This window comes from Sceloporus occidentalis, unplaced genomic scaffold, assembly GCF_023333645.1.
Source record: "Sceloporus occidentalis isolate IW3139 unplaced genomic scaffold, rSceOcc1.0.p SCAF_73, whole genome shotgun sequence".
NCBI lineage: Eukaryota > Metazoa > Chordata > Lepidosauria > Squamata > Phrynosomatidae > Sceloporus > Sceloporus occidentalis.
Window position 1 is genome coordinate 4,063,782 of NW_028317053.1, and position 20,173 is coordinate 4,083,954.

A 20,173-nucleotide genomic window follows, 5' to 3' on the forward strand; every position below is an offset into this window, starting at 1 on the left:
AGGATGGAGCAAGCTTGTTTTCTGCTGCTCCAGAGAATAGCAGTGGATTCAAACTACAGGAAAAGAGATTCCACCTCAACATTAAGAAGAATTCCTGAGAGTGAGGAGTTTATCAGACGAAGGAAATTAATTGGAAGTATAATACAATGGCAATCCGAATGCAATCATGGTGTTTAATGTTATTGCATGATAGACTCCCACACACAATTTCGGGCAATGGAAAGTCAGTCTGAACGCAATCATGGGGTTTCACGTTATTGCGTGAGAGGTGATCACATGCAATTTCGGGCAATGGCAAGCTATTTTTGGGCAATGGGAAGTCAGTTCAAATGCAATTTAAATTCACGTAAATTCACTGAACTAGCGAATTCGTGTGAATGCGTTCTGGCCCCGCTTTCTTTTCATTCGAAATTAAGAGAAATTCCTCCTGTGTGATAAGAGCTTTTTGACAGTGAAATACACTGCTTCAGAGAGTGGCGGAGTCTCCTTCTTTGGAGGCTTTTAACAGAGGCTGGATGGCCATCTCTCAGGGGTGCTTTGATTGTGATTCTAGGATTCTAAAATCAACACTTAAAATGTGCATTGAGATCCTATAACACTGGTCTCCTGACCCAGCCGAGGGTCTCCTGCTCGAATGCGCCCCTCCTCCTGTGCTGCTCCTCATGCCTGGAATCTCCTCCCACACAATTAAGAACTATTACTTCCTTGGCTAATTTTAAGGCCAAATTGAAGACACTTGTTTAGGGAGGCATTCCAATTTACTGGTTGTTAATCTGCTACTTACTTTGTTTGTATTGTATACTAATTAGTATTATTTTAGAGATATTTTAATCATGTAATGTTGTTGTTTTAGATTGTACGCTGCTTGGCAGGTTTTCATTCTCTCCCCCTCCCCCCCTTCATTTTATTTGACCTTTACTATGTAAAGCACTGTGCAAACTTTGCAGCGCTCTGTAAATAAATGATGATAACAACAACAACAACAACAACAACAATGTATTAGAAAGGGGGGTTTAGAGATTTTGGTCTAAATCCTATTACTAATTCAGAGACATAGCAGTATTAGACTAGAATATCAGTATGCAAAAGGATCTAGCACTACCTTTGAGACTAAATGTGGGGAAAAAAGATATAGCATGCATCTGAGGAAATAGACCAAGTCCCTTTGCATCCTAACATTACATGTTTTAGCTAAAACAGGCCCAATGAATCAATGAGATTCATCTGCCTGTTGACTTTCCATGCGACAATTGATTTTCAAGCTGCATCTGCACTGCAAAATTAATGCGCTTTGCTATCGTATTAAATGCTCTGGCTCAAGGCTATGGAATTCTGGGATTTGTAGTTTTGTGTACTGGTTTAGTAATTTTATTAATATGTTCTTTCTAGGAACATGTAGGTCATCCAGCGCAACTCTGTGGTAAACCTTACCCAAAAGGCACACTGAAGGACCTAGAGCTTCTTAGAGAGAACACTCCGCTCGGCCTTGCCCTTTGTAGCTCCTCTAGGGCAATTCTATGGCTGATGTCTGGCAGATGTTGACCACAGAGGTGCCCTGGAGGACCTAGAGATTCCTAGAGGTGTTCTCTCAGGTAAAAAAAAGTAGTGTTTTTGTTATTTGTGGTTTTTCCACATTCACGGGGGCCCTGTGTCCCTAACCCCAGCGAATGTGGAGGAATGAGTGTACTGTGTGACCTTTGGTTGACAGGAAGTGGTTTACATGTTGATCTGTATATTATATTTACATGTTAATGCTAATATTTAGCCTTCTCTCTTGAGTTCTGGTGCCACAACCAACTACAAATCCCAGGGTTCCACGGGTTGGAGCCAGGACACTTAAAGCGGTGTCAAACTGCACTGATTCTGCAAATGTGGCAACCAAAATGAACCCAAACCCAGGCCAAGGCCTGATTCAAAACCAAGCCCTGACTGTGAAGTCAAAGGCTTTCATGGTCGGCATCCATAGTTTTTTGTGGGTTTTTCGGGATATGTGGCCATGTTCTAGAAGAGTTTATTCCTGACATTTTGCCAGAATCTGTGGCTGGTGTCTTTGCTGCCATGGAAGAGAATGAGATATATATGTATGTATATATATTTATATACACACACACATACATATACATACATACATACATACATACTGTGTGACCCTGGGTAGTCTTTCAGGACACCTTCCTTGTACCACATGTTTAATTGTGTTTAATTTTCTATTTATGTATTTTAATATTGTTGTATTGTCTTTAAAACTGTATTATTTTATACTTGTTGTTCACCGCTTCAGGACCCTATATTGGGAAAAAGTCAGGATATAAGAAAATAATAATAATAATAATAATAATAATAATAATAATAATTGGGTCGAGGTGATCACTTATGAAGCACACAGTCAGGCAACTGGTATTTTATGTATTTGTTTATGCAACTTTGCAAACCGCCTTGATCCTTTGGAAAGGCGGTATATAAATAATAATAATAATAATTATTATTATTATTGCACAGCCTCCCTAAAAACCCACAAAAATTGTTATGGAAGGCTCCCCCCCCCTTCTGATATTTCCCCCAGGCTGGTTTCCTAATGCTAAAGTGGAGGAGGGAGGAGGAGGAGGAGGGCGGCCTTTGGCCTGGCTGCCATGCTTCCTCCTCCCTCCCTCCCTTCTTCCCCTCGGGGCCGGAGGAGGGACAGAGAGGGCGGCTGAGGCGAGGGAAGAAGGCCTGGGCTGGGAGGGAGGCAGGGAGGCCCGAGGAGCAGCAGGGAAAGGCAGCCATGGCGACTGTGGCGCTGGTGGTGATGGGAGTCAGCGGCTCAGGGAAGTAGGTACTGCTCTCTTGGGATGGAGCTCTTCCTTGGGTGGTTTGCTCAGGGGAAGGGGTAAAGGGTGCTCTCCTTCCAAGGAGACTAGTTTTGTGTCCCATCCACACTGCAGAGATAACCCACTTTGAGACTGCTTGAACTGCCCTGGCTCAGTGCTAGGGAACCCTGGGGATTGTAGTTTATTGTGGGTGGCACAACACTGGGAGCCCTGGGAATTGTAGTTTATTGTGTGACACCAGAGTCTAAGGTCCCAGACACACTGCAGAGATAACCCACTTTGAGACTGCTTGAACTGCCCTGGCTCAGTGCTAGGGAACCCTGGGGAATTGTAGTTTATTGTGGGTGGCACAACACTGGGAGCCCTGGGAATTGTAGTTTATTGTGTGACACCAGAGTCTAAGGTCCCAGACACACTGCAGAGATAACCCACTTTGAGACTGCTTGAACTGCCCTGGCTCAGTGCTAGGGAACCCTGGGGAATTGTAGTTTATTGTGGGTGGCACAACACTGGGAGCCCTGGGGATTGTAGTTTATTGTGTGACACCAGAGTCTAAGGTCCCAGACACACTGCAGAGATAACCCACTTTGAGACTGCTTGAACTGCCCTGGCTCAGTGCTAGGGAACCCTGGGGAATTGTAGTTTATTGTGGGTGGCACAACACTGGGAGCCCTGGGAATTGTAGTTTATTGTGTGACACCAGAGTCTAAGGTCCCAGACACACTGCAGAGATAACCCACTTTGAGACTGCTTGAACTGCCCTGGCTCAGTGCTAGGGAACCCTGGGGATTGTAGTTTATTGTGGGTGGCACAACACTGGGAGCCCTGGGGATTGTAGTTTATTGTGTGACACCAGAGTCTAAGGTCCCAGACACACTGCAGAGATAACCCACTTTGAGACTGCTTGAACTGCCCTGGCTCAGTGCTAGGGAACCCTGGGGATTGTAGTTTATTGTGGGTGGCACAACACTGGGAGCCCTGGGAATTGTAGTTTATTGTGTGACACCAGAGTCTAAGGTCCCAGACACACTGCAGAGATAACCCACTTTGAGACTGCTTGAACTGCCCTGGCTCAGTGCTAGGGAACCCTGGGGATTGTAGTTTATTGTGGGTGGCACAACACTGGGAGCCCTGGGAATTGTAGTTTATTGTGTGACACCAGAGTCTAAGGTCCCAGACACACTGCAGAGATAACCCACTTTGAGACTGCTTGAACTGCCCTGGCTCAGTGCTAGGGAACCCTGGGGAATTGTAGTTTATTGTGGGTGGCACAACACTGGGAGCCCTGGGAATTGTAGTTTATTGTGTGACACCAGAGTCTAAGGTCCCAGACACACTGCAGAGATAACCCACTTTGAGACTGCTTGAACTGCCCTGGCTCAGTGCTAGGGAACCCTGGGGAATTGTAGTTTATTGTGGGTGGCACAACACTGGGAGCCCTGGGAATTGTAGTTTATTGTGTGACACCAGAGTCTAAGGTCCCAGACACACTGCAGAGATAACCCACTTTGAGACTGCTTGAACTGCCCTGGCTCAGTGCTAGGGAACCCTGGGGATTGTAGTTTATTGTGGGTGGCACAACACTGGGAGCCCTGGGAATTGTAGTTTATTGTGTGACACCAGAGTCTAAGGTCCCAGACACACTGCAGAGATAACCCACTTTGAGACTGCTTGAACTGCCCTGGCTCAGTGCTAGGGAACCCTGGGGAATTGTAGTTTATTGTGGGTGGCACAACACTGGGAGCCCTGGGAATTGTAGTTTATTGTGTGACACCAGAGTCTAAGGTCCCAGACACACTGCAGAGATAACCCACTTTGAGACTGCTTGAACTGCCCTGGCTCAGTGCTAGGGAACCCTGGGGAATTGTAGTTTATTGTGGGTGGCACAACACTGGGAGCCCTGGGAATTGTAGTTTATTGTGTGACACCAGAGTCTAAGGTCCCAGACACACTGCAGAGATAACCCACTTTGAGACTGCTTGAACTGCCCTGGCTCAGTGCTAGGGAACCCTGGGGATTGTAGTTTATTGTGGGTGGCACAACACTGGGAGCCCTGGGAATTGTAGTTTATTGTGTGACACCAGAGTCTAAGGTCCCAGACACACTGCAGAGATAACCCACTTTGAGACTGCTTGAACTGCCCTGGCTCAGTGCTAGGGAACCCTGGGGATTGTAGTTTATTGTGGGTGGCACAACACTGGGAGCCCTGGGGATTGTAGTTTATTGTGTGACACCAGAGTCTAAGGTCCCAGACACACTGCAGAGATAACCCACTTTGAGACTGCTTGAACTGCCCTGGCTCAGTGCTAGGGAACCCTGGGGAATTGTAGTTTATTGTGGGTGGCACAACACTGGGAGCCCTGGGAATTGTAGTTTATTGTGTGACACCAGAGTCTAAGGTCCCAGACACACTGCAGAGATAACCCACTTTGAGACTGCTTGAACTGCCCTGGCTCAGTGCTAGGGAACCCTGGGGAATTGTAGTTTATTGTGGGTGGCACAACACTGGGAGCCCTGGGAATTGTAGTTTATTGTGTGACACCAGAGTCTAAGGTCCCAGAGACACTGCAGAGATAACCCACTTTGAGACTGCTTGAACTGCCCTGGCTCAGTGCTAGGGAACCCTGGGGAATTGTAGTTTATTGTGGGTGGCACAACACTTGGAGCCCTGGGAATTGTAGTTTATTGTGTGACACCAGAGTCTGAGGTCCCAGACACACTGCAGAGATAACCCACTTTGAGACTGCTTGAACTGCCCTGGCTCAGTGCTAGGGAACCCTGGGGAATTGTAGTTTATTGTGGGTGGCACAACACTGGGAGCCCTGGGAATTGTAGTTTATTGTGTGACACCAGAGTCTAAGGTCCCAGACACACTGCAGAGATAACCCACTTTGAGACTGCTTGAACTGCCCTGGCTCAGTGCTAGGGAACCCTGGGGAATTGTAGTTTATTGTGGGTGGCACAACACTGGGAGCCCTGGGAATTGTAGTTTATTGTGTGACACCAGAGTCTAAGGTCCCAGACACACTGCAGAGATAACCCACTTTGAGACTGCTTGAACTGCCCTGGCTCAGTGCTAGGGAACCCTGGGGAATTGTAGTTTATTGTGGGTGGCACAACACTGGGAGCCCTGGGAATTGTAGTTTATTGTGTGACACCAGAGTCTAAGGTCCCAGACACACTGCAGAGATAACCCACTTTGAGACTGCTTGAACTGCCCTGGCTCAGTGCTAGGGAACCCTGGGGAATTGTAGTTTATTGTGGGTGGCACAACACTGGGAGCCCTGGGAATTGTAGTTTATTGTGTGACACCAGAGTCTAAGGTCCCAGACACACTGCAGAGATAACCCACTTTGAGACTGCTTGAACTGCCCTGGCTCAGTGCTAGGGAACCCTGGGGAATTGTAGTTTATTGTGGGTGGCACAACACTGGGAGCCCTGGGAATTGTAGTTTATTGTGTGACACCAGAGTCTAAGGTCCCAGACACACTGCAGAGATAACCCACTTTGAGACTGCTTGAACTGCCCTGGCTCAGTGCTAGGGAACCCTGGGGAATTGTAGTTTATTGTGGGTGGCACAACACTGGGAGCCCTGGGAATTGTAGTTTATTGTGTGACACCAGAGTCTAAGGTCCCAGACACACTGCAGAGATAACCCACTTTGAGACTGCTTGAACTGCCCTGGCTCAGTGCTAGGGAACCCTGGGGATTGTAGTTTATTGTGGGTGGCACAACACTGGGAGCCCTGGGAATTGTAGTTTATTGTGTGACACCAGAGTCTAAGGTCCCAGACACACTGCAGAGATAACCCACTTTGAGACTGCTTGAACTGCCCTGGCTCAGTGCTAGGGAACCCTGGGGATTGTAGTTTATTGTGGGTGGCACAACACTGGGAGCCCTGGGAATTGTAGTTTATTGTGTGACACCAGAGTCTAAGGTCCCAGACACACTGCAGAGATAACCCACTTTGAGACTGCTTGAACTGCCCTGGCTCAGTGCTAGGGAACCCTGGGGATTGTAGTTTATTGTGGGTGGCACAACACTGGGAGCCCTGGGAATTGTAGTTTATTGTGTGACACCAGAGTCTAAGGTCCCAGACACACTGCAGAGATAACCCACTTTGAGACTGCTTGAACTGCCCTGGCTCAGTGCTAGGGAACCCTGGGGATTGTAGTTTATTGTGGGTGGCACAACACTGGGAGCCCTGGGAATTGTAGTTTATTGTGTGACACCAGAGTCTAAGGTCCCAGACACACTGCAGAGATAACCCACTTTGAGACTGCTTGAACTGCCCTGGCTCAGTGCTAGGGAACCCTGGGGAATTGTAGTTTATTGTGGGTGGCACAACACTGGGAGCCCTGGGAATTGTAGTTTATTGTGTGACACCAGAGTCTAAGGTCCCAGACACACTGCAGAGATAACCCACTTTGAGACTGCTTGAACTGCCCTGGCTCAGTGCTAGGGAACCCTGGGGATTGTAGTTTATTGTGGGTGGCACAACACTGGGAGCCCTGGGAATTGTAGTTTATTGTGTGACACCAGAGTCTAAGGTCCCAGACACACTGCAGAGATAACCCACTTTGAGACTGCTTGAACTGCCCTGGCTCAGTGCTAGGGAACCCTGGGGATTGTAGTTTATTGTGGGTGGCACAACACTGGGAGCCCTGGGAATTGTAGTTTATTGTGTGACACCAGAGTCTAAGGTCCCAGACACACTGCAGAGATAACCCACTTTGAGACTGCTTGAACTGCCCTGGCTCAGTGCTAGGGAACCCTGGGGAATTGTAGTTTATTGTGGGTGGCACAACACTGGGAGCCCTGGGAATTGTAGTTTATTGTGTGACACCAGAGTCTAAGGTCCCAGACACACTGCAGAGATAACCCACTTTGAGACTGCTTGAACTGCCCTGGCTCAGTGCTAGGGAACCCTGGGGATTGTAGTTTATTGTGGGTGGCACAACACTGGGAGCCCTGGGAATTGTAGTTTATTGTGTGACACCAGAGTCTAAGGTCCCAGACACACTGCAGAGATAACCCACTTTGAGACTGCTTGAACTGCCCTGGCTCAGTGCTAGGGAACCCTGGGGAATTGTAGTTTATTGTGGGTGGCACAACACTGGGAGCCCTGGGAATTGTAGTTTATTGTGTGACACCAGAGTCTAAGGTCCCAGACACACTGCAGAGATAACCCACTTTGAGACTGCTTGAACTGCCCTGGCTCAATGCTGGGAGATCCAGAGAATTGTATTTTTGTGAGACATTTAGCCTTCTCTGTTCCCAGGATTCCCAAGCAGGGCAGTTAAAGCGGTCTCAAACTGGTTTGGGACCTCAATCTCTCACAAAACTACGCTTCCCACAAATTCTTGGTCAGTTAAAGTGGTCAATGTATTTCCACGGGATTTGAACAACAAACTACAGCTCCCAGGAATTCCCTAGCATTGAGCCAAGGCAATTAAAGCCATCTCAAACTGGATTATTTCTGCAGTGTGGACTGGGCCTTGCAGGGCTGCCTCCCCCACTGCCAGAACAATGCAGTTTGACATCCTCCCTCGTGGCTCAATGGTATGGAATTCAGGGAACTGTAGTTAATGTTTGAATCCCTGTTGGAAACTACTGGGTGACCTTGGACAAGTGTCACTCTCTCAGCCTCAGAGGATGGCAATGGCAAACCCTATGTAGAAAGCCCTGTGAGAGGGAATGACTTGATGAAGGCTTTGCTCTGGACTTTCTTTCTGGAAAAAACGTTCCTCTTGGAAAGCAGCTTTGTACTTCACCCTCCTCCTCTTGAAGGGGGTGTTAAACTGGATTATTTCTACTGTGCGGAGGCTTGTGACGGGGTTCCAGACATTTTTCAAGAAAATGAACCTGGGAATAAAATACCTACCTGGAATGCATGCATTTAGAATACACAAAAAGCACAAATAATTGTCAATGGTGAGAAATCTAGAACAATTGACATTAACAAAGGTACAACACAGGATGTCCCCTATGCTCATTATTATTTATCACAATTATGGAGATATTAAACAATGAAATTGGGAACAATCCACTCATCAATGGTCCACAGATAAAAGGACATTATACAAGCTCAAAGCATGATCTTGTGATCTTTTTGGAAAACCCAAAAGAAGGAATAAATGAGATGTTGAGAGTCCTAGAGATCATTTTCGGAGCTAAAATGTATATTTCTTTTACTCCTAAGGGGGCCCTTGGGGTCACAAGAATGGCCCTGGGAGGCCGCATGTGGCCCAAGAAGAGCACTTTGCTCACCCTTGTTGTACACGTATTTGCCCTTGGTAGGAAACAAAATGGTGCAGATTCCACTGTCATTCTGAGGGGTAGGGTTGGCCGGTGAAATAAGGGATGCAAGATATATTGTATGTTGTTGTTGTGTGCCTTCAAGTTGTTTCCAACTTGTGGCGACCCTATTATGGGGTTTTCTTGGCACGATTTGTTCAGAGGAGGTTTGCTATTGCCACCCTCTGAAGCTGCGAGAGTGTGATTTGACCAAGGTCACCCAGTGGGCTTCATGGCAAAGCCAGCATTCGAACCCTGGCCTCCGGAGTCATCCAACTCTCAAACCACTACACCATGCTGGCATTTATTACAGGCCTTAACTGTAAGTAGTGTAGCTGGATAGATGAAGGGATTTCATGTCACAGCCGTTTTATTGCCTCTGCCTTTGATTGTATTTATTTTGTATCCTGCCCTTTGGTGGAAAGGAATTATAAATGAATGCTGTTGTTGTTGTTAAAAGCACAGGAGCTCTGTTCCTTATTTTACCTGCCAATCCTGCAAGGATCAAAAACTTTTTGTGGAAACTCAGAAGCACAAATACATGGTGAGTGCTTCACAAGCTGTGCAACTGTGATGCACCCCCCCACCCGCCCTGCATCTTGGGAAAGTTACCAAGTTATAACAGTCCCTTGAATTCCTCAGCTGGCATGTCAAAAAGTAACTCCAAAGAGAAGTGCACCTTTGTGCGGAAACGGGTATTGGTCCACAGAGGTCCAAAGTGCACCTCTGTGGAGAAACTAGCATTGGTCTGTAGAACGAGAAAAAGAAAAACACATGACAGATGCTTGAAATCTTCTTGAAGCATTCACCACCCTCTTCTTTTTGCTTACAGAAATGGCACAGTTCCAAACAAATCCAAGCATTTGTGTATTGTGGATGTGGAGAAATTTCCAGTGCACTCTGGTGTACTGAGAGTCTTAAGATTGCTATTTTACTGTGACTACATCTGCACTGCAGAAATAATACAGACACCACTTTAACTGCTGTGGCTCAATGCTTTGGAATTCTAGCATTTATAGTTTTGAGAGACATTTAGCCTTCTGTGCCAGAAAGCTCTGGTGCCACAATAAACCACAGTTCCCGGAACTCCATAGCACCGAGCTATGGCAGTTAAAGCAGTGTCAAACTGGATTACTTCTGCAGTGCAGACGAAGCCTCAGAACTGATGGGGAAGAGAAAGAAGAGGCAAAATTTTAGTCATAGCCAATAATACCCAAAGCTTGTGGAAAATAAAATTATTGACTCTTCACCAGAAGAGGACCAGCAATGATGGCAAACAAACTTCATTTAGCAGGGCATTCCAGTATCTTGGTGCCATTACCTGGCAGTCACTGTGCGTCAGATGAAGGAAGGAAATGGAGGGGGCTTTGCCAATTATAATGAGGATGAGGTATGGTTCATATAGGTGGAAGTGATTTGGCTGACTCCAAGGAATTGCCAATGTTCTGACATTTTCCAAATAGTTTGCAGTAAATTTAATGCACTGGATTCTCATATTTGCTACAAAAATGAGAATGGCTTCATAAACATTTGGCAGCAGGCTGTCGGACTCTCATACTACAGAAGAATGACTGAAACCCTTCTCCAACCTTGGCATATGTCTTTAGTGCTAGTGTTTTGTGCCCCCCACTATTGGTGACAAACACTTGTATTTTTCAGGGCTCTATGACAACTACATAGCTGCTCTTATGTTGAACGCCCTCCCACCCCCCACCCCCCGTCATAGCACCACACTGCTGATGCCTCTTATTTACCAGAGATGAAACTAGTAGGACTGGGCACTCAGTACTGGCCCAAGGGCCCTTCATAGTTTCAAGGTTTCATCACAGGTGTGGAGCTCAGACTGTCCCCCCCCCTCCCCAAGCAAGCCATTTCTAATACAGTGAGAGAACAGTGTCATTTAATGAAATGAAAGCCTATAACCTTTGCTCATTCTTTTCCTTAAGATGCTGGAATGCTTTAATCAGTTAATTAGTGGATATATATGCTGAAACTGGGTGTTCCTGCAGTTTTGTCAGCACAATGTAACAAAACCTGTTATTTATTTTAACCTGTGGCAGTGTCACAGGCCCATGGACTGAATGTTTAGAGTAAAGCTGGAAAATGTTTTGGAGAAGAGTAGTTGGTGCTATCCTAGAAACACAGGTGCTACCAAACGGACTGACATCCCTGTATATTTTTGATGTATGCAGTGAAAGGAGTTTTCTTTTTTCCTCCCAGTATTGTTGGGGGTCACCTGTGAAAACTTAATTCTATGTTGCATGAGGAAACCCTATGTGGGTGTGTTCAGCCCACATGAATGTCAAAACTAATCCTGTAACTGTTGCCAAATATTACTTTGGAAGGCACAGTACACCTTTTGAATGCAACCTGATGTTTTAATTATACTGTTCAAAGTGCACATTATGTTTTTGTTTCATTGGAATGTTGATCATTATATAGGAATTATTAACTAAATGTAAATAATTGCTTTTTGTTTTGGGAACTCTTCAAACCAAGAGTTGGTTAGTAAAACTGTTTTCAAAGAAAATTACAGAAAGAACAGGGCTCCACAGGAGAGAGTAGGAATTGTGATTTGCTTCATTCACGTCTAGCACTGAAGTCCAAAACACACAGCAGAAATAGTCCAGCTTGAGATCGCTTTAACTGCCCTGGCTCAATGCTAGGGAATCCTGGGAACTGCAATTTATTGTGGCACCAAAGCTACGTCTCAAAAAAACCTACAGTTTCCAGTTCCAAACTGGATTATTTCTGTGTTTTGGATCTAAGAGTTGAAACACAAGGTTGTAGCAATCTTCTGTACTGCATTTATTGTAAAGGTGTGAGGGGCAGAGTTTGGACGTTTACCTTTTAAAAGGAGCTGGTTACTGATCACCTAACAGAACTTCTTATGGCAGTCCATAAAGGTAACTCAGTGCGGTACTTGCTATTAACAATGCAAGTTCACACAAGTGGCAATTCACATATTATTCTTAGAAAAATGCCAAAGTCATTATGAAACCATCTTGCCTGGCTGCAACGTGAGGCAGCAACCCATGGTCACTCCTTCCTCTTCCCCTATTTCTCAGACTCAGGGTGACCAGATGTCATAACTGCAAGAGTACAAGGCACCTCAAAATGTAGGAGATGAGGCAGATGCTGGGGGTCAGCCTCCCCACTATACTTCCTGAACATCACTGCTTGTCCCTATTACTCTGCAATTTCCCACAGACTCCCTCATTTTGTTTGATACCTCTGATGTCTGGAGAACCCTTCTCTCACCAGTGTTGAAATAAGACTGAACTGCCAGTCCATCCAGCTTCTGTCAGTGGAGTAGGGAAGGGATGCCATCTTGTTTTCCTCTTCTACCAGGGAAATATTTTATGTTGTCCCTGTTCAGACCATTGGCCATCATAAGATATTACCATTCATAGATAGCTGAGCATGAAACGACAAGATTTTATAACTCAAAGCAAGACTCATAGCATATGTATATGAATAGTCCAGTACAGTACACAGAAAAATGAATTCCTATGGTACAAGTCAAAAATCTGTCTTTTAAAGGTGTTTTAATATCACAGGTGTTTTAAAGTATTCAGCTGCAGTCTGTTTAATGTATTATTTCTAGTTTTCTCTGTTACAATAGCCAAAGAGGAAATTCTATATAATTTCATCATAATTTGATAGCAACATGATCAGCTTCCTATTGTTTACACTCATGTGATTTATTTAGAGCTAGAAATAGAAATCCAACTAATAATGGATGACAGTTCATAGTAAAGGAGGCGATGCATGAACAAGTTTCCCTACTGGAACAGTTCTATGTTCCTAAGAGAGGTGATTTCTTGACAACTGCACTTCTGTCATTATTACTATGCTATGGCTCCTATTGAGGGGTGATAGGCTTCATGTAAGAGGATAGCCAGTCATATAATTTGGTTTGGGCCGTAATAGGAATGGTAGATGGGGAAAGCCATGACAGCAACTTTATTCTGAGCTTGCTTTTTCTCCCAGCACATTTCTTCACAAAAAGTAAATGTTATATTTCTCTGTGGTGTTTTACAGATCCACCGTGGGCTCACATCTGGCAGACAAGGTAGACTGGGTGTATTCTTTATATCTGGGTTCATTTTTTCCCTCTTGTCAGAGATGCTAATTGCATACAGTGTTAACAGCTGCATGTGGCAGCCTAGTGGGATTGTGGGCTCCAGGTGTTGGATGGAAGAACTCCTGATGTGATTGCTCTACCAGCATATGTCTGGGTTTGTTGGAATATCAGTGCCAGACTATTCACTATTTTAGCTTTTTTTTAGCCTTTTCTTCTTCTTTTTTTAAAAAAAATCTTTTATTTATTTCAGTTCAACAAAGAATACTAAATCAACATCAACAACAGAAAGTTCAAAGAGGCTTAGGATAGGAGTTAACAGATGCTTAACAGGCAATACCATTGGGGTAATTGTCTGGGTGATGCACAACACTTCCCAGCTTTTAAAAATATAATTTTTCAACTATTTCTATTAAGCTGGAGCAGCTGCCAAAAGAATTGTCACCAACCCTGACTTTGCACTATATGGTTTTTTTCCATCTTACAGATGATAGCAGATTATTTTACCCCTGAGTCAAGAAATTACATTAAAAAAGTTTTGTTGTGGGGGGAGGAATTATACATTATCCATTATGTAATTTTGATCCCCTAATTGCAGAACTTAAACATACGGGAAATGTATCATACATAAATCATAATTCTTTTTGTGGTATTTTGATCATATAACCATTTGCACTTGTTAAGGACTGTTGCTTTCAAATTATCTATCTGTTATGCTAAAACATTCCACCATTATCTTTCGTATTTAGTTAGGATGGAAGTTCTATGATGGTGATGACTATCATCCAGATGAGAACAAAAAGAAAATGGCAGAAGGAATACCTTTGAATGACCAGGTACTGCACAGAGGCCAAATAAGTCTTTAAATTACATTATGAAACATAGAACAATCCTATGATTGAACACACAGCTTGCTCTTTAGCTTTTTAAAAATAATTTAATATAAACTGTTGATGAAACATCTGTGCACAAAAGAAATCCTAGCACTGCTCAAGAGTTTCAATCATATGTGTTTATTTTCTTGCTTCCCAGCCTGACTCATTGGCTGTTGGGGAAACTTCACTCTGCCAGTCACTCACCACATATGTTGATTAGCAAACAGGACTAGAGAAAGTAACTTTTACACTTGTGCACACCCACTGAACTGAAAAGAGTGACACTGAATAATTTCTCTAATGCACATTGCATAGATTTTTTCCCCAATCCTACTGAAACTACTGGGACTACTGTATATCATTAGAAGTGGTCTAAGCCTATGAAATCACATTCCATAGGAACCATTGTTTATGTGGAAGTGGATCCATGTTATGTATACTGTTTTATGACATGCAGCAAATTAAATGGTACTCTATACTACATGGTTTTGATATAACTGTATTAAGATGTTATTTGTGGGGTTTACGGACTATTAAGATGCTTTGCTAAAGAAGTTTAGGAAATGGCAACCTAAAACCGATTTAGGCTCAGAAACATTTTCATAGCTGTTTTTTCTGTTCTGGCCATCGAATATGGCACCAGCAAGGTTATTCCACCATAGCGTATAATTACTTCTTGCTTAAACTGGTGATACAAATGCAGTCTCTCATCCTCTTTCTCAATGTGGCAGCCTTCCAAGCAGTATTTATTAAACTTATCTAATACAGTCTAGAATGGAAAGGTGAAACTTTAATGATAAGCAATTATGAAAAAATCTGAGGCAGTGTAAAGCTTAAATTGAATTACATTGGTAAGCTGATTAATCATGTTGATTATATTTGCCATATTCCTTTGAGCTAAGTGAACTAGCAGGTAGAAGGTGACAAGATCCAAGCAAATGAAGACTATCAACCATTCAAATCATCTTTATTTGGAAGGAAATCTTGAGTGGGGTACCTCGGGGTTCTTTCCTAGGACCATTACTCTTCAACACATTTATGAATGACTTAGATGATGGGATGAAAGGAATCCTTATCAGGTTTGCAGATGACACAAAATTGGAAGGGGTGACTAGGACATTGGAAGACAGGAACGTAATTTGAAAGCACCTCGATAAACTAGAAAATTGGACAGAAATTAATAACTTGAAATTCAAGAGACAAAAATTTAATTCTTCATTTAGGCCACAAGAAACAAATGCACATGTATAGGATGGAGTATGTGATTCTGTAATTATGAGAGCAAAACCCTTCCCTTAAGCTACTCTCTCTTGTTTTTTTTAGGACAGGATCCCATGGCTTTGCCATCTTCATGATATATTAAGAAGGTAAGAGAATGCACAGTTAACTAACAAGTTACAGTACTAATTCATTGGATTTTTCTGCCAATTTCACCCAACTCAAGTTCCACCATCTGAAGGGGAAGTTTAAAAATGTATTTTGGCAATTTAGGTAATTAGAACTCATTAAACTGGGTGTCTCTTCCTGTCTGTTTCAGTAAAATAGGAAGGATTGCTGCCCCTGAAGAAGTATTAGGATTGGAGGAAATGCATCACATGTCTCTGTTAGTCTATTCTGGAGATGAGAACGGGGCGTGGATGAATAAAAGGGAGAAGGAGAGGGAACTTTCTGGAGCTCAAGTCAGACCAACAGAGGAAACAATCAGGGATGAATAAAAGAAAGAAAGGGAGAAGAGGGAACTTACTGGAGCTCAAGTCAAAGCATCAGACGAAACAATCAAAGAATAGGAAAGAGGGGAAAAAGTGAGTCTTGGAATGGATGCAGGGTGTGTGTGATTTGTTTGGAGACCAAGACCCCCAGGAAATTGGAGCTCTTTCAGAATGCCAGGCTCTGTAGGCCTGAAAAGCAGGTATACATTGGAAAGAAACTCGAGTCTTTTGAGGGGGGAATGCACTATGAGTCTCATAGATTACAATCCGGACTGGTTTCTATTGTGTGTTACTATATAATATACGATCTTATATATTATTATATGGGGCAGCTGTCATGAATCCATTTGTAAGCTTACTGATGCTTACAGTGCCACTATGCACTTGGAAAATTAAGTAAAAAGTTTCCCATACCCTTCTTTCTGCCCCTGCTCCATTTCCTTCTCTCTTGCCATCACTACCTCGCTCTCTCCCTACCCTCATTCTGCTTTTTTACTGATTATTATACAGTTATTGTACCATCAAGGCAAGATAGGCACAGGGAATAGTGAGACTGTTAGATAGCTATTAATTGAAACTGAAGGCGCCTGAATTTGGGACTCCTTAGCTTGTTCATGCAAAACATATATGTATTCTGCCACTGATCTTGGCAGATCACACTTTGCTGAGAGGCAGAGGCAGAAAGGATGCAGTTGGGTAGAAAAATGTACTCAAGATTTCCAGACATTCCACACTTGATTCAATGACTCAGCTTTGTAGCTATTGTTTTTGATACAATTGTGGGCCAGTGTCTTCTAACGTATATATTCCTAATTAACCTTTAAGAAACAACATTTGAAAAGTCAGTAAAGCATACATGTTGAGAAATGGTCTCAAAAGAAAAGTGAGATGGAGTTAATAAAAAAATAGGCCGTCAGTGAAAACCTCCTTGCCATTGTCTACAAACTCTATGGTGCATCCCAAACTAATATATTGAATAGTGAGCTAACTAATGATAACCTATATAATTAACCAATTTCTATTATTGTTGTTGATAGTGATGAAATAATTTACAAATTTTTAGCATTTAAGATTGTCAAATTAATTTTTAAACTTAATGTTCCAAACTCATAAAGAATGGTTTGATGCATGTTGACTACACAACAGAATGTATGGAGGTGTGTGTGTGTGTGTGTGTGTGTGAAAACTGGTAGTGAATGTAAAATCTCAAATGGTATTTGAAGAAAAAAAATGAAAATGTATAGTCCTAAAGCTTCAAACAGAAGAATCAAAGTGTCTGTCAGCATTGGGCTATGTTTGGTTAAACATCAACAGCGTGTGTGTGTGTGGGAGGGAGGATTTCAGCCAAGAAGGATTTCTGGCAAGCAATGATTAGATCTTTAAAGGCCTTGTATAGCTCTGCCCTACATGATGGCCAGAAGTAAAATGTATTCATGCTTTTTGATTTTTAGCATATAAGACTGCTGAGAGTAAGGGCATATTATTAGAAAAACAGGAAAAAATCTGGTCTTCTGCTAGCATGGAAACATAGATTCCTGTTTTTGCCATTACCTCTGCCATGATAATAAAGATAGGGCCACATCACAGAAGAATCACAAGTACTGCCCTTGTACTGTACCACTTGAGAACGTAGAGGGGAGAACCACATGACTCAGGACTGCTTGACCTAGAAAACTAGCATGTTAGTGACAAAAATAATAGTCTAACATTCTTAATATATATATATATATATATGTGTGTGTGTGTGTGTGTGTGTGTGTGTGTGTGATGTCTGTGTTTCAGTGTGGAACAAACAAGATAGGCTGTATTATTAAGAACCTTCAAAATGTGTATGCCCATTTCCAGGTCAAACCACCATCGATATGATAGTCAACAGAGATTTATAGATACTTTTTTTCCCTTTTTTGTAGAGAACACACATGTGGACAAAATGCAATTTTAGCCTGCTCAGCACTGAAAAAAATGTACAGACGTATTCTGGAAAATGGAGAGCCCAGCTGTCAGAATGAAAGTGGTCAGCAAGAGAACCAAGGCCCCCCTGCACCATTAAAGATCCTTTTTGTCCATTTAGATGGACCAATAGACTTAATTGCAAGCCGCCTAAGAAAAAGAAAGGGACACTTTATGCCGCTTACTCTCCTACAGTCACAGTTTGACACTCTTGAGCCTCCATCCACACCAGAGAGCTTTATCACTATTAGTTTGGAAAAGTCCATTTCAGAAATAGTAGCTGAAATTGAAGCCTACATTAAAAAAACATATTAATATTTCTTTCAAGTTCATTTCTGAATTATATAATCTAAAACGAATTGTCTCTAGTGTAATTTCTACTTTGATTAAGCAGTATAATGTTATATCTTAATTTCATTTTACTCATATGATGACCACAAAACAAAACTGACTGGTTACTTGATATCTGTAACTTAGTATTTCATGCAAGTTCAATTTAATTTGTGCCTATGAGGACGAAGAACATGAAGATGTATATCCTTCGGATGGAACTAGAAAGTAAAAAGTAAACCCTATCCAGCACATTCTCAGTGTTTAGTCTCACCCTAGTCTTCCAACAAATGCATAATTTTGCACCTGCAAAGAAATGACAAGGCAAAACACTTGCATTCACTGTGACACCAAACTCATTTTTATCACCTCCAATTAGGCTGCTATGAAAATGGCCTAACTTGGGAGTCTCACAGAACTATTTTACTAATCATGTAAAGTTACAGTAAATTAAAAGGAATCTGGAAATCAACTTAGAGGCGTACTCTACAACGTATGTACAAAAACTCTTATGGAAAAGGCAATGAACAAATACTTGCAGTCAACTACATGCACATATTTTTGAAGTACACAAACATCCAGTTATTAATCCATATTACAGGCATTATGTTGATTCTTAAGCAATGGTCTCTGGGATAAGAGAAAGGACCTAGAGCTGGTATAACCACACCTCACAGGAGCTAAGGTCTCTGAACACTTCCAATAACCCAGTTACTTAAACATGCTCAGACTACTGGTTTTGAAATTCAATTGTAGAGTGCCCTCTTGTGGTGTGTTAGGTAAACTGTATGTGTATCAAGTGTATCTCTGTAGATATGTAGTGTAAATTAATGCTTTCTAAATATACTTTAAAAAAGAGAAGAAGAAAGAGTTGTTTAAGTATTTAATATCCACTTCTCTGCACAGTATAAGTAAATTCTCCAGTTCAGATGGCTTAACTTATGGGATGGTAGTTTAGATTTTTTTTAATAAGACATAATAGCTAGGGATGGCGGGGCAAGATCCTGAAATAGGGATAGAGACAAGATCTCTATATCTGAGTTTTATTATTATTATTATTATTATTATTAACTGAAAGAAACAAGTTGGCAGCATGAGCTTTCCTAGATTAAAGTCTGTTTACTCAGATGCATTTAATCTCAGAGGGTACTCCAAGATCTCTATATCTTTGAATTCAATTCCTCAGATGTATTTTACTGTATTTTTGTGTGTGTGTGCTTTAAAGTCATTTCCGGAGAGGAGGAGCTACATTTCAACCTTCCGTCCAGGAAGAATGTCAAAATCTCCATTTTGAGTATGACTAAGCATGGATTTATATCAATGATTTTTTTTAAATTAATGTTTTTGACTTTTAGTTGGTCATGTCCACCATTTTTTCTTGAATGTCCTACATTTTGTCCCAATTTTGAGGAAGAGAATTATGACAACCCACATGGTCTGGTAACCTCAAACCTGGACTTCTGCAATGTGCTGTACACTGGGCTACCTTTGTACCAAGTTTGGAAACCAATTAGTTCAAATGTGGCAGCCAGACAGATGGTGCATCTAGGAGTGATCATATTACAACTATATTAAAATCAATCCACTGGCAATCAATTTATTTTTGGCCAAAGTACAAAGTGTTGGTGATAACCTTTAAAGCCTCTACATGGTTTGGGTCTAAGTTATCTACAGGATTGCCTTCTCCTGTACAATCAGGTCCTCTGGGGGATATTTACTCCAGTCAGCTAGGACTATGCTGACAACTGTAGCCCAGAGGACCTTTACTTCACCCTCCGCAGACTTATGGAATGACCTGCCTGAAGAGATCCAACAACAGGATATGCTGCCTGAGTTTAAAACAGTACTAAAGAGTAAGCTCTTCCAGCAGGCCTATACAGTATTTTTAAAAACACGAGTTTTAAAATTATGAATTGTTTTAATACATATACTCTTTTAACTGTTTATATATTAATTGATCTTCTATGTTTTTAGCTGGTATCTGTTGTTGTATTTTAATCTTGTTTTCACCTCAATCTATAGGAGGAAGCGGGTAAGAAATAACCATAATCATCCAAGCCCCTGAGACCAGCACAAGTGGAGCAAATAGTATAAAATCATCTCATTTCCTTCACAGGA

At 42.4% G+C, this 20,173-nt stretch overlaps 1 protein-coding gene across 1 annotated transcript; it reads left to right on the forward strand.

Annotated features, from left to right (window-relative positions):
- The first annotated feature begins 2,623 nt into the window (after positions 1-2,623).
- Positions 2,624-18,908, forward strand: IDNK (IDNK gluconokinase). Its single transcript, XM_089494586.1, has 5 exons — positions 2,624-2,811; positions 13,152-13,182; positions 13,941-14,027; positions 15,390-15,433; positions 17,686-18,908. Exons 1-5 carry the CDS (start codon positions 2,765-2,767, stop codon positions 18,038-18,040), a joined length of 564 nt encoding a protein of 187 aa, XP_089350712.1. The 5' UTR covers positions 2,624-2,764; the 3' UTR covers positions 18,041-18,908.
- The last annotated feature ends 1,265 nt before the right edge of the window (positions 18,909-20,173 follow it).

What these genes read in the sequence shown, in the direction of transcription:
- IDNK (XM_089494586.1), top strand. Translation starts at nt 2,765, where the DNA reads ATGGCGACTGTGGCGCTGGTGGTGATGGGAGTCAGCGGCTCAGGGAA. An exon ending in GGAGTCAGCGGCTCAGGGAA is followed by an intron (nt 2,812 to 13,151) that starts GTAGGTACTGCT and finishes GGTGTTTTACAG; the next exon opens with ATCCACCGTGGGCTCACATC. An exon ending in GAATACCTTTGAATGACCAG is followed by an intron (nt 14,028 to 15,389) that starts GTACTGCACAGA and finishes TGTTTTTTTTAG; the next exon opens with GACAGGATCCCATGGCTTTG.